At 42.4% G+C, this 20,320-nt stretch overlaps 1 protein-coding gene across 13 annotated transcripts in view; it reads left to right on the top strand.

Annotated features, from left to right (window-relative positions):
- CPAP (centrosome assembly and centriole elongation protein) overlaps positions 1 to 20,297 on the top strand; it is a 44,215-nt gene extending 23,918 nt beyond the window's left edge. For 5 of the 13 annotated variants that reach the window (XM_020915167.2, XM_020915160.2, XM_020915181.2 and 2 more), the window contains 9 exons: positions 1,974 to 2,139; positions 4,265 to 4,507; positions 8,203 to 8,287; positions 15,513 to 15,574; positions 15,826 to 15,936; positions 17,950 to 18,090; positions 18,170 to 18,254; positions 18,341 to 18,461; positions 19,947 to 20,297. In XM_020915167.2, coding sequence (XP_020770826.2) covers positions 1,974 to 2,139; positions 4,265 to 4,507; positions 8,203 to 8,287; positions 15,513 to 15,574; positions 15,826 to 15,936; positions 17,950 to 18,090; positions 18,170 to 18,254; positions 18,341 to 18,461; positions 19,947 to 20,142 — 1,210 coding nt within the window. In that variant the 3' untranslated portion in view covers positions 20,143 to 20,297. Of the gene's footprint in view, positions 1 to 1,973; positions 2,140 to 4,264; positions 4,508 to 8,202; positions 8,288 to 15,512; positions 15,575 to 15,825; positions 15,937 to 17,949; positions 18,091 to 18,169; positions 18,255 to 18,340; positions 18,462 to 19,946 lie in introns of those variants that run through there. The other 8 variants (XM_070471611.1, XM_070471613.1, XM_070471614.1 and 5 more) reach the window with 8 other exon arrangements.
- The last annotated feature ends 23 nt before the right edge of the window (positions 20,298 to 20,320 follow it).

The raw sequence follows: 20,320 nt of genomic DNA, 5'->3' as shown, positions 1-20,320 counted from the left end.
CTGACTAGAGGTTTGTGTGTCTCCCCTAATGCGTGTGTCATTCATTCAGTCACATCACATAAGTCCTATAGGCTTTCTTCACTCCTTTTCATTCTTTTCCCTTTTTCCCCCTCTGACTGGGTATCTTCAAGTCACCAGCCTGTGCAGTCACAGATTTTTTTCTTCTGCTTGAGTCTGCTGTTGAAGTTCTCTGTTGCGTTTGTCCTTCATTTCTTTTATTCTTCAGCTCTATAATTTCTTTCTTTCTTTTTTAATAATTTCTGTTTGTTCTTGTTTTGTTTCACATGCTGTTTCTCTGATTTCATTGAGTTGTTTATCTGTGCTCTCTTGTAGCTTGCTGAGCTTCTTAAAACAATTACTTTGTGTTCTTTGTCAGGTGGTTTGTAGATCTCCATTTCTTTGGGCTGGTTACTGAAACTTTATTAACAGTTTCCTTTGATGGTCTCATGTTTGCCTGATTCTTACTGATCTGTGTAAACTTGTGTGGATGTCCTTGTATTTGAAGGAACAAACACCTGCTCCTGTCTCTAGAGGCTGTTTCTGGCAGGTAAAGACCTTGTCCTGCTGGACTCCTGGACTGATGGGTGCCTCCAGGATCACGGTGGGATTGTAGCTGGCTCATTGTGCTGGATCCACAGTGAAGGGGTTCACCATTTGATAGGCCTGTCACCAGGGTTGCAGTCGGCTGTAGTTCCTGCCACATCCCCAGTGGACAGAACTCCTTCTTGGACCGCAGTCAGGCAGGGCTGAAACTACATCATGGGCTGCCTCCTGTACCACTGCTGGGTCTGTAATGGGAGGTGTGTTTCCAGAGGTCAGCACAGGTGTGGCTCCTGCCGGTTCCTGAGCATCTTCCCATGGGTCCCCGGTCTGGCAGGACTGCCTCCATTCTCAGAGCAGGGCTGGAGCTGGGTCACCAGGTTGTGTCAGGATCTGTGGGCAGGACCAGGGTCCGTGGGTCTGCTTCCAGGGGCAGGGGTGGGCATGGCTCCTCCTGCCTCCTTTGGCAGTGGGGCTGTGTGCAGTGCAGTCAGGTCGCCATTTAGTAGGTCTGCATGGACCTGCCTTCTCAAAAGTGCTGTCCTTCTTCACCAGGGTTTCTCAGTTACCTCCCAGGGTCCTTGAGTTCCCACAAAAGCCTCGAGTTCCCACTTTTGTCTGTGGATGGTGGTCAGATTGTCATTTGTGTGGGAGCATGTGAGCCGGGACCCCTTATTCCACAGTCCTGCTGTCGTTGCTCCGTGTGCTCTCAGCTCAGCATCCAGAAAGATGCTGGGTTGACAGCCCCAGACCAGTGTGCTGCTGTGCTCAACACCAGAGTCCTCACCGTGGTCCCAGAGACCATGACCTTTATTTATTAGTCCCCCCAGCCCCGCCATGTTTTTGACATTCTCTCCTACTGTTCTGTCTCTTTAGCCACACTGGCCTTCTGTCTGTTCTTTGAACACAAGTCACGTTCGTACCCCGGGGCTTTTGCACATGCGGTTTCCTCTTCCTGGAATACTCTGTCCAGATATCTTCATGACTGATCTCTTCCGGTCCCTCAGATTTCACTTCACATACTATCTCAGCAAGATAATTTCAGTCCCCTGACCTCCATATTTTCTGACCTCATTCCTTGCTTTATTCTTAACATTTCCAGTGTTCCATATATTTTACTTGTTTATGTTTATTGTCCTCTGTCGCTCCCACTAGAATGTAAGAAGCTTTGCAGGACTAAGGATTTTATTTTTTTTCACTGTGTTTTCTCCAGTTCCTAGCATAGTGCCTGAGCCATAGTAGGTTCCCAGAGAGTGCTTGCTTGAGAGGGGCTTTACTGAGTTGATTATTTCACTACTGTTGATTGAAGGTGGAGTCACCAAAACCAGCAGCTCCTCCATTCCAGGCTGTCACTGGGGCTTCATTTTGTGCCACATGTGGATGACGATATCAAGGTAGTCTCCTTAGATGATAATGTGGTTTGGTCCTTTTAGGAAAGAAACTGCTGACTTTGAACAACAGAAAGCCAAAGAATTGGCTCGAATAGAGGAGTTTAAAAAGGAAGAAATGAGGAAGTTACAAAAGGAACGCAAAGTTTTTGAAAAGTATTCTACAGTTGCAAGAACTTTTCCAGATAAAAAGGAACGTGAAGAAATACAAGTATGTCAGTTATTTATATTATATTCATAAGTTAGTAAAGATGGCAGTCTTGTAAGAATTTTAGAATTATTTGGGTCAAAGAGAAATTGTGTATCAACGTATTAATCATCCATTGACTCAGCAGATAATCTGAGATACCAGGAACACCTTCTGTAGTCATGGCTTTTCATTTTAATTTTTATTAAATTTTTTACTCTTTGGCTATGCCATGGGGAATCTTAGTTCCCCAACCAGGGCTCGAACCCTTGCCCCCTCCATCTTAACCACTGGACCTCCAGAGAAGTACTGTACTCTCTGACTTGTGAAGAGTAAAATATGTCAGTTCTTTTCTTACTAAAGACTTCCCCAGAAAAGACTACGATAATGACATGGATAAATTCAAAACATTGATTTTGAATTCCTTTTAACTTTACTGAGGAATTATTGAAATATATAGCTCTGTGTTTAGAAGTATACTGTGTGATGATTTGATGCACATATACAGTGTGGAATAATCACCAAGATCAAGTTATCTCTGAGTGGGTGGGTGTGGAGAAGGCCAAAGATCTGCTCTGAGCAACTGTCAGGTGCACAGCACAACCTTGTGAACCAGTCACTGAGCTGTACCGAAGCCCCTCAGAACTTAACTCTTCTTACAGCTCAAAGTCCATGTCCTTTGACCTCCCTTGCTCCATTTCCCCTCCCTCCAGCTCCCGGAAACTAGCATTCAGCTCTTGGAAGTCAGCTTTTCCCCCCTAAAATTCTACATGTAAGTGATACCGTATAATATTTGTCTGCTGCTGCTAAGTCACGTCAGTCGTGTCCAACTCTGTGCGACCCCACAGACGGCAGCCCATCAGGCTCCCCCGTCCCTGGGATTCTCCAGGCAAGAACACTGGAGTGGGTTGCCATTTCCTTCTCCAAAGCATGAAAGTGAAAAGTGAAAGTAAAGTCGCTCAGTTGTATCTGACTCTTAGTGACCCCCATGGACTGCAGCTTACCAGGCTCCTCTGTCCATGGGATTTTCCAGGCAAGAGTTCTGGAGTGGGTCGCCAGTGCCTTCTCCGATAGTATTTGTCTCTGTTTGGCTTATTTGGCTTTGAATTCTTAAATTATTTAGATTTATGAGTTGCCATTTTAGTAGAATAGTATATTACCCACATGATAACAGTGGTTACCAGTTAGAAATTGCTCACTTGTTGGTTGCACGCCACCGTTTTATAAATATTAAGTTCAGGGAGGTAATGACTTTACTTCATGTATTTTCATGGCACAGAACTGGGATATGAGCCTTGACCTCACTCAGGCCCTGAGTCTATCTCTCTGACGTCGAATCCTGGGAAGGGCCTTGACCTCACCTGGGTCCAGCCTCTGTCTCTCTCTGAAGTCACACCCGGGAAGGGCCCCTGAGTCCTGTTCCTCCCCCTCTTGCCTGTGCTGCTCTGTTGACTGCTGTGAGGCTGTGAGAGGCTGGGTGGGCATCCAGGCCCACACGTGTTGATGAAGTGGTGGGCCTCCTCACTCACGCCTTAGTCGGAGTGAGTTTGTGGGTGGTGGCGATGCTTTCTTGATTCTAAGCTTCCCTCCGCTCTCAGCCACTCCCTGTAATTTGTACCCACATGGGTGCAGGTGGCTGATTTCTATTTGTACAGTTGCAAGTAGCTTTCTCAGACATCTCCAGGAGTTTCTTGAAACAAGTCATTTTCTCAGACCCAGTTCTCAGGAATTTCAGATAGACCCAGTTTCAGGGCTGGGAGTTCTGACTTCATTTATTCCCTTTGCCACTGCTCTTCCTTCAGTTAGTCGTGGATTCCTGTTACTGTTTTCTTCACCAGATAACCCCACTCGTCTCTTTCTATTTCAGTTAATATCTTAGTTTAGACCTCGATTACCTCATGGCTCCTATGTGGTGTCTGACGCACCCACCCCCCCAACTTCTGGAATTTTGTTGATGGTATGAGGTGAGACTCCAGCTTGAACCCCATTCCTTTTCCTGAGGAACCCGATGTTTCTGAAATGTGATTTGCTAAGTCTTCCCTTTTCTGCTCTTTGTGCTGGGCTAGCGATCCTGGTATGTTGATGTGTTGTCTCTTCTGTTGCATTGTTTTAATTCTAGTAATGGTGTTTTTTTTTGTTTTTTGGAAAGGCTTTGAAGCGGCAGGTGTCTGATTTACAGGAAGATCTGAAAAGAAAGGAAGCAAAGTGGTCCAGTACACAAGGCCGTCTTAGAAGCCAGATAGAAATGTTGGTCAGAGAGAACACAGACCTCCGGGAGGAAATAAAAGTGATGGAAAGGTTCCGACTGGATGCCTGGAAGAAAGCAGAAGCCACAGAGAGCAGCACCAGGATGGGTCAGTGTGTGACCGCCTCAAAGAAAGATGGGTTCTTGGTAGGTTTTGTCACCTTATCTCTGTTGTTGTTTAGTCGGCTCAGTCGTGTCCGACTCTGCGAGACCCCATGGACTGTAGCCCGCCAGGCTCCTCTGTCCGTGGGATTCTCCGAGCAAGAGTACTGGAGTGGGTGGCCATTTCCTCCTTCAGGGGATCTTCCTGACCCAGGGATCAAACTGCGTCTCCTGTGTTACAGGCAGATTCTTTCCCACTGAGCCACCAGAGAAGCCTCTGTCACCCTGGGGAGATGCTGAATATTTGGGGAGTTGGATTCATAGAAAGATATGAAGGGTGGGTGCCAGGGCCGGGGAGGGGAGGAGGAGGAGCTGCTGTTTCCTGAGTACAGACTCAGTTTTGTGAGGTAAAAGCTCTGGAGATGGTGGGGCGACTGCACAGCGGTGTGAGCGTACTTAAACAATGAACTGATTTGAGAAGTTTGAGATGGTAGTTCTATGTGTATTTCACCACAGTTAAATTCTTCTTTTGTGCATTGTAAAGATTTCAAACTCGTTTTTATGATTTTTTTAAACCACTGTACCATGAAGGAAGTCCCACTTTTAATCTTTTTTTTTAAAAACTTCTTATTTATTTATTTATGGCTATGCTGGGTCTTTGTTGCTGTGCACGGGCTTTCTCCAGTTGCAGGGAGTGGGGGTTCCTCTAGTTGTGTGGGCTGACTGCAGCGGCTTTTCTTGTGGCACACGGGCTCGGGGCATGCAGGCCCAGCAGCCTGAGGGCTCAGTGGCTGTGGCTCACAGGCTCAGTTGCTCTGTGGCGTGTGAAGTCTTCCCAGACCAGAGGTCGAACCTGTTTTCCCTTGCATTGGCACATGGATTCTTAACCACTGGGCCATCAGGGACATCCCTCATTTTGATAATTCTTATATAGGAATTATAACACAGTAGGCAGGTAATCTCAGTTAAAACAGGGTAAGTAAATTTTCTGCAGAGATCCTCTTTTTTTGGTGCATATGATCCTTTTGAATCAACTGTTTGTTTTTTTACTCATCTATATTCACGGCTGTGATGTGCAGACACTGAGGCACTGGGGATCAAGCAGTGAACAAAACAGACTTCTTGTCCTCTTGAAACTTGTATTCCAGTGGTGGAAGAAAGATGAGTGTTGGACATCGTGTGTGAGGTTGTGATGAGAACTAAGGAGAAAAAGCAAGGAGGTGGGATCCCTGTTGGGGGAGCGTGTTGGAGTTTCTGTCCAGCATCTGGGGAAAGCCCTCCTGAGAAAGCGAGGTTTGAACAACGGCCAGGAGAGGGTGCAGTGAGCCAGGATAAGACGGTTTGGGAGTCCGAGGACAGAGGAGCCCTATGGTTGGTGTGGCTGGAGCAGAGTCCATCCTGGGGAGCAGAGCAGGGTGTGAAATTGGAGATGGGCTACGAGTGGCCGGTGCAGCTTTCCTTAGGCCTTAATCACTTCCCAGAACACTGCCTTTTCTTCTGAGTGAGATCTCGAACTCTCGGAAGGATGCCTGGGAGGGGCGGCCCCCCCTGCTGCACACATGAGAGTGGACTGAGGCAGGCTGCGGGCACCACCTGAGCATTGGAGGACTGCGGCCTTAGACAGAGACTAGTGGCTGAGGCTGCGGAGCAGTTGGGGAGGGTGGAGTTGTGGGCGGGATTTTAGTGATAAAACTGGGTGTGGGGTGTGACAGCAGGAAAGCGGGCTTCCAAATCAAGTGTCATCTTTTTTTGGCCATTTACCATGAGTCCCCTCAAAAGAGAGTACATGTTTCCGGGGGTGTGGATGTTAGGAGCTCAGGTTAGGTCAGGTGAGTTTGAATTGCCTGCTGGACATCAGGTGGACATAGGGCGGAGTTGGATGTATATCCAGAGAAGGTCAGGTCTGGGTTAAAAGTTTGGGGCCCTCAGAATGTGTGGGAGAGACCACTAGGGCTGAAGGTATGGATGGCGAGGAGAAAGAACCAGAGCTGAAGTGGGGAGGTTAGTGTGGGCCAAGTACAGCAGGCAGAGAGACCCGTGCCTCAGAGGCTGCTGCTGAGTAAGGTGAGGGCTGACAGTGGATCCTCGGATTTGCCAGAGGAAAGCCTGACTGGGTGAGAGAGTGAGACGCTTCAGACAGAGGGTAAAGTTTTGTGCAGAAGTCTTGTAGTAAATACAAGGAAATGGGGTAGTAGCTGTAGGGGAAGTTTTTTATTTTTGTTTTGTTTTAAGATGGGAAAATTAACAAGTGTTTATGTATTGGTAGGACTGAGTATGCGGAGAGGGAAACCTTGATGCAGGAGACAACGCGAGGGTTGTTGAAGCGGTGTGCACACGGAAAGGAGCTGGGGCTTGAGGGGTGGAGGCACTGGCTTGGACGTCTGTGCCTGGTGATAGGGCGGCTCAGGTGTGGACCCAGAGCTGGACATGGGGGAGCCCTTGGTGGGAAGTTCCCCCAACCCTTTACCTTTTCTCAGAGAAGTGGAAAGCCTGGCTCTCTGCTGAGAAGGAGGATGGAGGAGGCTCTGGGAGCTTTGAGGGGAGGGAGGGAGGAGAAATCGGGGTCCGCAAGAGCGGAAAGTGAGGGGGAAATGTGGTCTGACTCCACAGAGGTTAGAGATGGTATGTTTCAAGTAGGAGTTGTTTGTTATTTTTTCTTATTCAGCTTTTTGAGTGTAAATGGTAGACAGCAGAGGTTTGTCAACCTGGTGAATACCAGAGTAAGAGGGGTGTGGAAGTTGACAGTATATATAGCAAGAGTGTCTGCAATGAGCCATAATTTCAGGCTGCTCAAGAAGGGCAGAGGTTTTGGGGGGATGCAGGAAACACGGTCAGTGGATTGTGGGACCCTGCAGACTGTAAGACTTGGAGGAGGGAAGGTGTCAGCGGGGTGAGCTGGGAGGACAGGATGTGGAGTCAGAGGGTGAGATTCCCCCCTCCCAACCATGTTATTTTGAAAACTGAGCCAAACACATTTGAAAGAATAGTATGATGAATACCTGAACTCTCACCTAGATCCAGTCATTGTTCACATCTTGCCACATTTCCATGTAAAGTGTTTTGTTGAACCATTTGAAGGTAATGGCAGAAATTGTGGCATCTCACCCCTAAATACTTTGGCACTTTATTAAATGGCACTGGCTTTTTGAATGATTATTATTTTGTAGATTGCTCTGAAATTGATACTTTTGCAGCTCTTGATAATTGCAGATATTGATAATGACTAGTTCCTTTGTCCACTGGAGTACTTAGCTGAGGTGGGAGAGAGTGGTCTAGAGGTGGCAGCTATGGCATCATCTCCTGACAAGTGGGGTACGTGAATGAGACCAACTGGGCAGGAGAGAAGGATATCTGGCTGGAGGAGGAGATGGGAGCAAGGAGGACATCTCCCTTGACCTCTAACCCCGGGGGGTGGGAGGACAGTGTGTGCAGTCTCCTGGGTCTGACCATGCATTCCAGCCCTCTCCTCTGACAGCTCTGGTAACATCACAGAAACTGTTGTTTCACATTGCTGTGCGTCACTTGAGGAGAGAATGTATTTTCAGAGGTGGCATGTGAGTATGTGTGTAGTCCATTCCTAGAAGCAGCTGGTTCACTCTGGCCTGTTCACTCAGTATACATGAAAACAGCACAAATTGAACACACTTAAAATATTCCTTTTGCAAGCTGAGTTCTGTTACTTTCTTTCCTTGTACTAATGTGTAGACTAATTTTATATTCAACATTTTCTCATACTATAGAATTCATCAGTTCGATTTCAAAAGAGTCAGATTTCTTCAGGAACCCAGGTAGAAAAGTACAAAAAAAATTATTTGCCAACACAAGGTAAGATAGTTGCATGATCTTTTTATAAAATATTTTAGAAATTTAAAGAGTGGAGAATTTACATCAACTTAATAGAAATAAGATATTTTAAATATAATTGAAGCCCCTGTGTATCCTCCTTCCAGTTAATTTGCACCCAGACCACATTCCCTTTCTTATTTTTCATTCTTTTAGTACATTGTGTCCATAAATCAATGTAGTGTTGTGTCATACTCCATCCCTCTGCCATTTGCTTTCTCTCTCAGTATTTTAAGACCTACCCTCAATAATATATATAAACTCCAGCTGTACATATTCCATGTATATTTGCCACAGTTAAGCTGTCTTGTTGATGGGCATTCAGGTTTTCCATGTCTGTCACAGAATGAATAGGACAAGTCTTTGTCATGTGAGTTTCTCTCAGACAAATGTCTGGGGTAGGATATTGGGTCACATCAGGTTTGTCTCAGTTGAGGAGATGTTTGGGTTCGATCCCTGGGTTGGGAAGATCCCCTGGAGAAGGGAATGGCTACCCACTCCATTATTCTGGCCTGGAGAAATCCATGGACTATACAGTCTTTGAGATCACAGAGAGTCGGACACAAATGAGCGACTTTCACTTCCCTTTGCAGTTTTTTTTTTTTAATTGTGAACAGAACATGCTGTTTGTGTTTGCTAACACATGATCTTCTTAGACTTTAATTTGGCCAGTGAGATGGGTGTGAAATGAGGAGTCACTGTCATTTTAATATGCATTTCCCTGATTACTGATGAGGTAATGTGAGCATCTTTTGATTTTTAGTGGACATTTGAGTTTCCTCTTGTGAATTGCCTGTTCATCTCTTTTGCCCTTTTAAAACTGTGTGTGTGCTTGTAAGGTTTTGCTAATTAAAGTTAGTTATAAGCACTGCCAATATCTTCTACTTATCTATATTTAGCTCTTTGGTTTGTGTTTCTTTATACATGTGTTTTTCCTTTTAATATTGAATTTAATCAATTTTTTAAAAAAAATGGTTTTTGCTTTTTGTGACTAAGAAATCCTTCTCAAACATCAAGTCACAAATACACTATTTTCGTCTATGAACTTTTGTTTTCACAGCTGGGTCTTTAATCTGCTTGGAAGTTTTAGAAAGTATTTCTGTAAATTAAATTTATAGAAGTGGATATAACATATGTGGTTTGAAAATGATAAAGGAAATATGAGTAACCACTTCCTACAATAAGAATTAGCAACACCTCAGAACTGCCCCCTCTGTGATCATATTACATTGCTTTTCCTTGAAAATAGTTTCTACTTTCATGGGTATAATCCTAAAAAAATGTTTTACTTTTTTTGAGCTTTCTGAGGAGTCAGTCATGCTGTATGTATTGCATTGTCTTCTTTACTACGTGTTTTTGAGATTAAGTCTTGTTGATCTAGTTCACTAATTTTCACTGCAAGGTAGTATTAGTATTCCATTTATGAATATATTACAGTTTGCTATTTTTCTGTTGATGGTTAAGTTTTTCTTAAGTTTTGGGATGTTAAGCAATGATGCTGTGAACTTTCCTACACATTTCTGGTACACATTCATTTCTCTAAGACATATACCTAGGGCTAGTTACTGAGTAATTTGTAGGAATATCTTTAACAGATATTGCCAAAATACTTTTCCAAGGTGATTTTACTCTCTCACCAGCAATGTAAGTGCTTGCTTTGCTCCACATCTTGTTATTACTTGATTTTCAGAATCAAAGTCATGCCAGTCTGTTAGGAGTGTATCTGTATCTCATAGTTTTAATTTGCATCACCATTACTAAATATGTTGAACACATTTGCTTGTGTTTAGTAGCTGTTCAGAATTCATCTTGTGAGAAGAAATTGATGAGATCTTTATTTTGTGGAGTTGTCTTTTTCTTTATTGTTTGTGGGAGGGTCCCCACATCTTCATAATCCTGTAACAGTTTCATATATTGCAGGTATCTTCTCCCAGTGTATACCTTGTCTTCTTACTCTTTATATGTTAAAGATATAAAAAGTATCTTTTTAAATTGAAATATATCTGACATATAACATTGTGTAAATCTGAGGTGTACATCATGTTGATTTGATGTATTTAGATATTGTAATGTGACTGTCAAGTGTGGCCATTACCTAGCACCTCTATTAAATCACATAGTAATGATTTCGTTTTTAGTGGTTGTAATAATTAAGATCTAGTCTTCTTAGCAAGTTTGATGATTATAGCATAGTATTGTTGTCTGTATTCACTACACTGTGCTTTGTATCTCTAGGACTTATTTACAGCTCACTGCAAGTTGGTATACCCTAACTTCCACCTCCTAGCCCTTAGTAACCACTGTTTTATTCTGTTTTAATGTGTGGCTTTTTGAAATTCCACATATAAGTTATACCATACAGCAATATTCCCTGGTATATATGTACCACATTTTCTTCATTCATTCATGGAAGGGCACTTTAGGTTATTTCCATATCTTGACTATTGTGAATAATACCGCAGTAAACATGGGAATGTATATAATCTCTTCAATATCCTGTTTCCATTTCCTTTGGATATATATACTCAGAAGTGGAATTGCTGAATTGTATGGTAATTCTGTTCTTAATTTTTTGAGGAATGTGCATGCTGTTCCCTAGTGGCTGTACCAATTTGTATTCCCACCACCATTGTACAAGGGTTTCCTGTTCTCCACATCCTTGTTACCTAACAGGATAACACTTGCTATCGCGTGTCTGGGTTTTTTGTTTTTCTTTTTTTGATAGCCATTGATATGCATTTCTCTCATGAGTAGTGATGTTGAGTATCTTTTCATGTATCTCTTGGTCATTTGGATGCCATGTTTAAAGATATTGTCTAGTTAGTTCCTCTGCCCGTTTTTATTTATTTTTTAAAAACAATCTCAAAGTTTTAGTATACGTCCTGCCGAAGCGAGCACATAAACAATCTCAAATCTTTATTGTCTTCTTCATAAAACAAAACATGAAGCTTAAAACTGGATCATTTGGCCCTTTCTCTTATCTCCTCCCAGCCCAAAATACTTGCATCTCTTAATAACGAGCATTCTCTTAGATCTGCAGTTGGGCTCAATGCCTCAATGCATTCAAGCCTCAGTACAATCTCTGTAGTTTTAGCCTTTTTCTGGAAAATCGGCGTAGTCTGCCCACCATGGCCCCTCTGCTTCCTGTCATGACACTGCTTTCCTTGGGGATGCAGAGAATCCTTGCTTTTCTTGTTCTGGGTCACTTTTGGGGGTTGGTGCTTGCCATCCTTAGTTCAGTGGCCTTTAGAAACTTTCACTGTGTTTACGAGAGTGCTGCCAGCACAGAAAGCCCTCAACCCATTTTTAAATCATATTTTTTTGTGCTTTGTTTTTTAATTATTGAGTTGTATGTGTTCTTTAGGGCCTCCCAGGTGGTGCTAGTGGTAAAGAACCCACCTGCCAGTGCAGGAGACATAAGAGACATGGGTTTGATCCCGTGGTTGGGAAGATGCTCAGGAGAAGGGCATGGGACCCCACTCCAGTGTTCTTACCTGGAGAATCCCTGGGACAGAGGAGCCTGGTGGGCTACAGTCCATAGGGTCGCAGAGTTGGACACGACTAAAATGCATGCATGAGTTCTTTATATATTTTGTATATTAACTTTTTGGTAGATGGTTTATAAAAAATTTCTCTCATTCTGTAGGTTATTGATTGTTTCTTTGCTGGGCAGAAACTTTTAAGTTTGCTTTTGGTGTTTGTGCTTTTGATGTTATATTCAAGAAATTATTGCCAAGACTGTTGTTAAGGAGCTTCTTTCTTATGTTTTGCTCTAGAACTTTTATAGTACCAGGTCTTATGTTTAAGACTGATCCATTTTGAGTTCATTTTGTGAGTGGTGTGAGGGAGATCCAATTCCATTTTTCTGCATGTGTTCAGTTTTTGCACTGCTTTATAAAGAGACTGTGCATTCCCCTCCATTGGGTGTTCTTGACTCCTTTGTTGACTATTAGTTGATTGTATATGTGGGTTTTTGGTTTTTTTCTATTCTGTTCTATGGGCATTTACATTAGTTGATCATTGATATGTAAGGACTTACAACTGCCACCCTATTGATTGCTTTCTTTTGGTTTTCTATTTCCATTGTTTTCATTTTCCCCCCGTTTCTGCCTACTTCTGTAAACTTTTTTTCCCATGGTGGTGTGCTTCATTGCTTGTTTTGTTGTATTTGTGGGTTAACTCTAGATTTTTGCTTGTGGTCACCATGTGACCTACATAAAACATCTCACAGATAAAACAATCCGCTGTATGCTATTAGCAGCTTATCATTATAAAGGCTCCACCACCCTTTTATGTTTTGATGTCACAGTTTGCCTTTTTTATGCTCTGATTTCAGTAGCATTACAGTAGCTTGAGTTTTTGGGTTTTTTGCAGCACTGCATAGCCTGCGGGACCTTAGTTCCTCCATCAGGGACCGAACCTTTACCTCCTACAGTGAAAGGGCAGAGTCCTCACCACTGGACTTTCAGGGAATTCCATAGCTGGAGTTTTAAAAAATATTCTTTTCCTTTAAACTTTATACTGTAATTAGGTGAATTAGGTTTTTTCTTTTTATCTGACTGTGCATATTCACATTTACCAATGTGCTGTGTACTTTCATGTTGTCTTGTTGCTGGTTAGCATCTTTTTGTTTCTACTTGGAGATCTCCTTTCAGCATTTCGTGTAGTGTCTTATAGGTCAGGTGATGCTAACCTACCTCAGTTTTTGTCTGGGAAAGCCTTTATTTCCCCTTCATATCTGAAGGATAACTTTGCTGGATAAAGTAGTCTGGGTGGGCAGTTTTTGTTTGATACTTTGGCTATGTCGTTTTCCTCTCTTGGCCTGTGGGTTTCTGCTGAGAAATCCACTTAGAGCCTAAGACTGTGCTTTCATAGTTACTTCTTTTTTTTCCCCTGGCTGCCTTGAAGGTTTATTACCATTGATTTAGGAAGTTCTGACCTATTATTTCTTTAAATAATAAAAGCTCTGAGTTTTTTAAACTCTGTGCCCCTTTCTACAGCTCCTCTTCTGAAACAATAGTTAAATCAAGTATTTGCCCTTCTAGTGGGAATCCAATAGCTCTTTTTGGCTTTCTTAGTTTCATCTGCTTTTCTAGCTGTATTATTCTTGAATTCATGTTTTCCAAGTCACTTGTTTTTTCCATCTGGTCTGCTCTGCAATAGATGCTCTCTGTTGGCATTCTTCATCTGTCATCGAATTCTTCACCTCCAGGATTTGAAGTAGCAGATACTTCCTTAACAAAGCTTTTATGACTTCATTGGTTCCTTCACTTCACCAGGCTGGCTGCTAGAAACCTTTCTTTTGTTTTCCAGGAGGTAGGGCCATCAGTCAAGTTTGTGCTTCCTTCCCTGTCCACAGACTGACTGTGGCCTATTTTCTGAGCACTCCACGCAGACACACAAGGAGCTGGCAGCAGTGGGGGTGTCGGTTCAGGGTTTTGAGGTGCCCGTGGGCCCAGGGGGCGATCCTTGAGTGGAATGGGTGGACCTCCAGTAGAGGTCCTGCAGTGGACAGCAGGAACTGCATCCCTCCATTCCTGTGATGTTCTTACCTGCTCCCCTCCCCTTTTCCTGACTCCCCTGATGTGGAGGTCCAGTCCCTCCTCAGAAGTTCAGGTGCTCCTGGAGAGAAAGTGGCTTCTGAGCCACATGGCAGGCGGCTGGGCAGCCACTCCCCACTCAAGCTTTCCATGTCCTCCTCGGGAGAGATGATCTGCCACCACCACAAAGCTCAGATCCGTGCACTGTCCCCTGGGTTGGGGGCAGCTCTGTCGGGTTTCCCTCTGCTCTGTACAAACTCATCTCTGTCCTGTGCTGGTAGCCTGCTCGTCTACCCTGGATGTCTCCAGGTTTTTCCTCCCATGGTGAGTGGGAATGGGGCGGGTTTGCTGAGTCCCTTGGGTCCACAGCTTCTACTGAGGTCTGGTCTATCTTCAGATGCACAGGTGGGCAAGAATCCCCCCAGATCCCTGGGTATAAGGCACTGGGGCACTTTTGTTCAGTTACAAATGTCAAGTTAGTTTAAGGGGAAAGAGGAATGGCTTAACTGCCATGATGCTGATGTCACCTTAAAAGTTCCCCAATTTCTTTAATGTAGTTGAATTTCACTTCTTTATGGGTAGTCCTTTTGCCTATAAAATGAGAATATTAGTCTCTTCTGTGGAGGGTGGTTACAGGATTCAGAGGTGATGTTAACACAGAGCTCAGACTGCAGTGTGGTTTTTGTGCCTGTGACATGGAGGAAGTTGGTCATTTAGCCAAAACCTGTGTGCGCTCCTTGATTCCTTTTATCTTTACTCGCCGCCCCCCCCCCCCCCCACACACACATTCCCATCCATCCTTAAACTAATCCTCTGATGTTTTCTGAATCGATTAAGTAGGTTGAACCGTATGACATTGCTAGTACCTGGCAACTTGGGATCCTTGGGTCTGTTGTTTGACACAGCACACACTGCCGTCTCCACACACGCCCACGCCTGCTTAGTGGACCCTCAGCCTCTGCCCTTCTCCATTCGTGGAGCACTCAGGATCCATTCTGGTTTTTTACACTTAAGTCAGATCCTGGCACTTGAGCTTGAAACCCTTCAAATTTAGGACTGCTATCCGTTGGCATATAGAAAGACAATATTAGGACTTTAGTGCCTTTTAAACCTAACTTCGGTTTGTTGTTGCTGTGGTGGTGTGGTGTCTATGTGTGCACGTATGCACACATGCGTGCTTATTTTATAATGTGTGTTTTCCTAATGCACGATACAGTTGGGTGTATAGGTCATGATCTAAAAAGTTTAGACCATAGCCATTAGGTCTATCCAGTTTCTTTTTCAAGCCAGATTCTCTGTCTTTCTGGATGCTTCCACTCTTTGTTCTCCATTTCTGCCCTCTTAACTAAAGGCCCTGGTGACTATCTCCAGAACACCTTCAGGTTCATCTGTTAGGTTGGTTGAGCACTTCTTTCTCCAGAAAGAGGTTGTAAACTTTCAGAAAACAGATACTGTCTTTGTCTTTCTTGGTCATCAGGACTTAAGTATTTGAATAAGCATTTTAATTTATATAATGAAGAACTAGGAATTAGTAAAGAAAAATACTAAAACTTTCTTAAATAATGGGTAAAGAAGAGTTGAACTAAGGAAATGTTTGACCATAGTATTGAGTAAACTTAAATCTTCCAATTAAATAATCAAACTAACTGGCAATAATATTCTAACAGGCAGTGCATCTCAAAGATCCAAGTCTGAGCCTCGTGATTTAGGCAGCTCAGAGAAGGGACAGGTAAATCTTTGTTTTTATATATTCAGACATACTTCTTAGGCTTACAGTTGATTAGTGAACTGGTTTAAGTTTCAAAACCATTTATAAAGGAAGCTTTTTACTTAACATCATAAAGGTTTTCTATGCAACACTAGTCGTAGAATCCTATAATGGTGACATCTGGCTTTTGGATGTTAAGTGTTAAGTTTTAGCTGCTTGAGATTTTTATTACATGTCATATAGCACAGACTAAGAGCCTCCTGTCCTTATAGATGGCCTCACCCAGGGAGCTGCCTGAACCAGTGAACTTTTCAGATCCTGATTATAAAGAGGAGGATGAAAAAGAGGAAATTCAGGGAGAAATCAGCCATCCTGATGGAAAGGTTACCTTTTTTTTAAAAATTAATTCTATAAAAAATAGACATGGATTAAAATATAGTTGAAACAGATTCTGAAATCATTGACTTTTGAGACTTGATGGGGCTTAAGGTCTTCAATGCTTTGGCACATGTCCTCAGCCTGAACCTTTGGACTACTCTGAAAACACCTGATAAATGAAAATGCATTTATTTGCTATTTCTAACTGAGAGATACAACAAGAGGAGGAGTACAGTCCCATCATTGAAACTCTTGTTCTTGCTCCGTATATGGCTGAATGCCTTGGTAATCCCTTGTACTTGTAAAAGCCTCAGTTCTATGCCCTACTCCTCCTTAAATATTTCCTGGATTAGCTGCTTCTCTGCTCCATCCCAACAGTATTATTCCTGTGCTTGGGAAAGGTTCTGAGTGGGAACAGCCTGGCTGGGTGCTCCAGTTAAAGAATGAAGGACAAGGGAAGGGACATAAACAGGGTTTGTTACTGAGGCAGTGGTGAGGGGATTTTTCCTTAGGTTTCTAGAACATGTACTCTCTAGGTTCTTTGATCCACTTTAATAGAAATGAGAAGGTTGAAGTTCACTGTGAATTGTGAGGAATGAGTGAAGGACAAAGACCAGCAATCAGAAGGAAGTTGTTACCTCTATCCTAAAGTAGTTTTCCTGTACACTCTACTTTCAGTTCAGTTCAGTTCAGTCGCTCAGTTGTGTCCGACTCTTTGTGACCCCATGAACCGCAGCACGCCAGGCCTCCTGTCCATCACCAACTCCCGGAGTCCACCCAAACCCATGTCCATTGAGTCGGTGATGCCACCCAACCATCTCATCCTCCATCATCCCCTTCTCCTTCTGCCCTCAATCTTTCCCAGCATCGGGGTCTTTTCAAATGAGTCAGCTCTTCACATGAGGTGGCCAAAGTATTGGAGTTTCAGCTTCAGCATCAGTCCTTCCAATGAACACCCAGGACTGATCTCCTTTAGGATGGACTGGTTGGATCCCCTTGCTATCCAAGGGACTCTCAAGAGTCTTCTCCAATACCACACTTCAAAAGCAACACTCTACTTTCGGGTAACAAATTGTTGATGAGGAAGTGTTTTCTTTTTTCGAAGAGGAATGAGAATAAGAGGATATCACCAGTGTACAAGGGCTAATGAAAGGAAAGGTCTTGGGCAGCAGTCATCAGCAGCTGCTGAAACCTCAGATGAAAGGTTGACAGGTCTCATGATGCCACCCAGTCAGTGCTGAGGTCGTGAGGCAGCTACGTACTTACTGGACACACTGTCATACAGAGCCCACTGCTATACCTAAAAGGCATTCGTCAGAATAATTCACCTGGAATGTAATCAAGCCTTTAGAGTAACTACTGGGTTTTTTAAGGAAAAACGGGATATGAGAACATGTTAACTGACACAAAAATAGAAAAGCAATTGGCCAGATCCAGAATGTGGTCAATATTATATGTTCAGTGACTCAGTTCCTTCAACAGTTGGCATTAAAATGGGGAAAGGAAGGGACCATTAAAAATTGAGATTGGAGAGACACATCAACCCAAGTGTGTGTGGACTTTGTTTTCATCCATATTCAAGTAAACCATACAAAGCCTTTTTTTTTTGGTGAATTTATGAAAAACAGTGTGAAGGTTATGATATAATGAGGGAATTACAGTTTGTTAGGGATGGTAATAGTTTCCTTCTGATTGCTGGTCTTTGTCTTGTCCTTCACTCATTCCTCACAATTCACAGTGTTCCAGTAGAGAGATTTGTTGAAGTGTTTACAGCTGAAGTGATAATCTGAAGTTTGCCTAAAAAAACAACTGAAAAGTTTGGGGGGAATAGGTGACTTAAGAATGGACATGATGTGCTAATAGGTGAAGTTGATTGTTTTGAATTGGAACTTTTCTCTCTGAGAAATGTTTTAATTTTTATTATGAAAAATATCAAAGTAAGCAATTTATAAGAATTAGGGACGTTTTTGTCATGTGGTCTCAGGAAATTTTTGCTAGTTTGGTTTTCTTTTTTGTAGATAGAGAAGGTTTATAAGAATGGGTGCCATGTTGTATTGTTTCCAAATGGAACGCGAAAGGAAGTGAGTGCAGATGGGGAGACCGTTACTGTCACTTTCTTCAACGGTGATATCAAGCAGGTCATGCCAGACGGGAGAGTGGTAGGTTTCCACAGGTGTGTTTTCTCTATAGCATAAATAGCCCTGAAGGAGCAGCAGCGCTGACTGCATGTCTTTACAGATCTACTACTATGCAGCCACGCAGACTGCCCATACCACGTTCCCAGAAGGGCTGGAAGTTCTACATTTCTCTAATGGCCAGATAGGTGAGAACCTGTTCTACCCTCTCAGTTCTATTAAATTCTTCCTTCCGTTAAAAATAAAATATTTATAATAACCCCCTTTCTTATAGAAAAACATTTCCCAGATGGAAGAAAAGAAATCACATTTCCTGACCAGACAATCAAAAACTTGTTTGCTGATGGACAAGAAGAGAGCATTTTCCCAGATGGTACAGTTGTCAGGGTACAACGGTATGTTACCTATTAAGTTGGTTTCTAGTTTTCAACTTTCAATTAGTAATGAAGTTTAAAAATCTTAAAACTTTAATAAGTCATTCAACATTTTAGTGAGTTCAGAATCTGAGAGCAGGTAAGATATGTTTGCAGCACTTTAGAATTTAAGACAAGTTTGAGACCAGTGGAGTCTAACGTTTGCTTAGTGTTTAGTCTAGAGCTCTAAAGGATATGTAAAGAGCACTTCACGAAAGGAAGATGGCAGATACTTATTTAGAAATAAGTTTGGTGAAATTTGGAAACAGTGAGTGAGACACAGAAGGGAAGCTTCCCTGTCAATTTTTAAGAATAACTGGACTTTGTATTTTGATATTCTGGGTCTCCCTGTCCCAGCCTAAGCACTTTACTCTTCTGGCTTCTCTAAGCCAATTCCAAATTAACAGTTTCTTTCTTTATCCTTCTGAATGTTAAATTTCTTGAAGTCAGAGATGACTTCTCTAATCCACAGTGAAGAGCATCTTATAGGTATCAATATAATTAAAACCATAATAGAGGTTTGTCAGATCCAGTCCTGTTTTTAGTTTCACCCTCCTTTCCTGGAGTGTAAGCAGTTAAGTACCCATTAACTTGAATTATGTGATGTAAACTTGGCAATAATGTAGGAACTACTTATGGTCATGGCTGTTTTTCCCTTATTATGGTCTGAAATCTGGTGGTCTGTATCAGGTGCTCAACTAAAGAAAATTTGAGGAAGATCTTATGTGTACAGAATAGATTTCAGAAACTTCTCCATTTTGACTCTTACAAAAAGTTCCCTAGAGCCATCTGTTTAACCTCATGACCAGTCTTTTCTCGTCTGTATTCAGACACATCCCATGTTATTAGTTCATTCAGGATTATCATTTTTAAATTGAGGTGTAACTGAAATATGACATTAGTTTCAGGTATACCACAAAAATTTACTAGATATTTGTATATATTGCAGAATGATCACAAAAGTCTAGTTAACATTCATCATCACACATAATTACATGTTTTTCTTGTGATAAAAACCTTGATTCTCTTAGCAGCTTTTGAATGTGCAATTCATTCAGGATAATTGTGCAGTTTTTCACTTATAGCAGTGGTTCTCAAACTTCAGGGTGCATCTGAATCTGGAGGGACTGTTCAAGGGCTTGTTGCTGGGCCCCACTCAAATAATTTGCAATTCTAGTGAGCTCTTGGGTGATGCAGACACCACAGGGCCACACTTACTAAAGCAGTGGCTCTCTAACCTTTGTATGTGGCAGGGACCCACATATGTGTTCATACAAAATTTGAGAAATAACCAAAATAGAAAAAAACATTCTGTGTTGAGAAAGCGCCCTAGCTTTGTTTTATAATGGGACATTATCCTTAAAATAAGGACCAGGGATGCTCTTGGAGAAGGAGTAACTGCCAGATTTCTCCTGCTATAATATTCATGTTTTTATAAAGGAATTAAATTCTATTTAAAATTTACAGAGATGGCAACAAAATCATAGAGTTTAACAATGGCCAAAGAGAACTGCACACGGCCCAGTTCAAGAGACGGGAGTATCCAGACGGCACTGTGAAAACTGTGTACACAAATGGGCATCAGGAGACCAAGTACACATCTGGTCGAGTAAGAATGAAAGACAAGGACGGTAATGTGCTCATGGACACAAAACTGTCATGAAACTTGTGTGACTCATCATGAAATGACACTAACTTGATTTTCTTGTTAAAAAGAAATGTACATTTCTTGTGGATTCTGTGGTTTAATTTATATACTCTGTGTCTGTGCGTCTGTGTGTATATATAAATAAATAGAAAAGACTTTGGAGTATAAAACTTCTTGCTTTTTATGTTTGAAA

This window comes from Odocoileus virginianus, chromosome 8 (assembly GCF_023699985.2).
Source record: "Odocoileus virginianus isolate 20LAN1187 ecotype Illinois chromosome 8, Ovbor_1.2, whole genome shotgun sequence".
NCBI classification, from domain to species: domain Eukaryota; kingdom Metazoa; phylum Chordata; class Mammalia; order Artiodactyla; family Cervidae; genus Odocoileus; species Odocoileus virginianus.
Note: the sequence above shows the minus strand (reverse complement) of the source record. Positions and strands in the feature narration are given on the sequence as shown.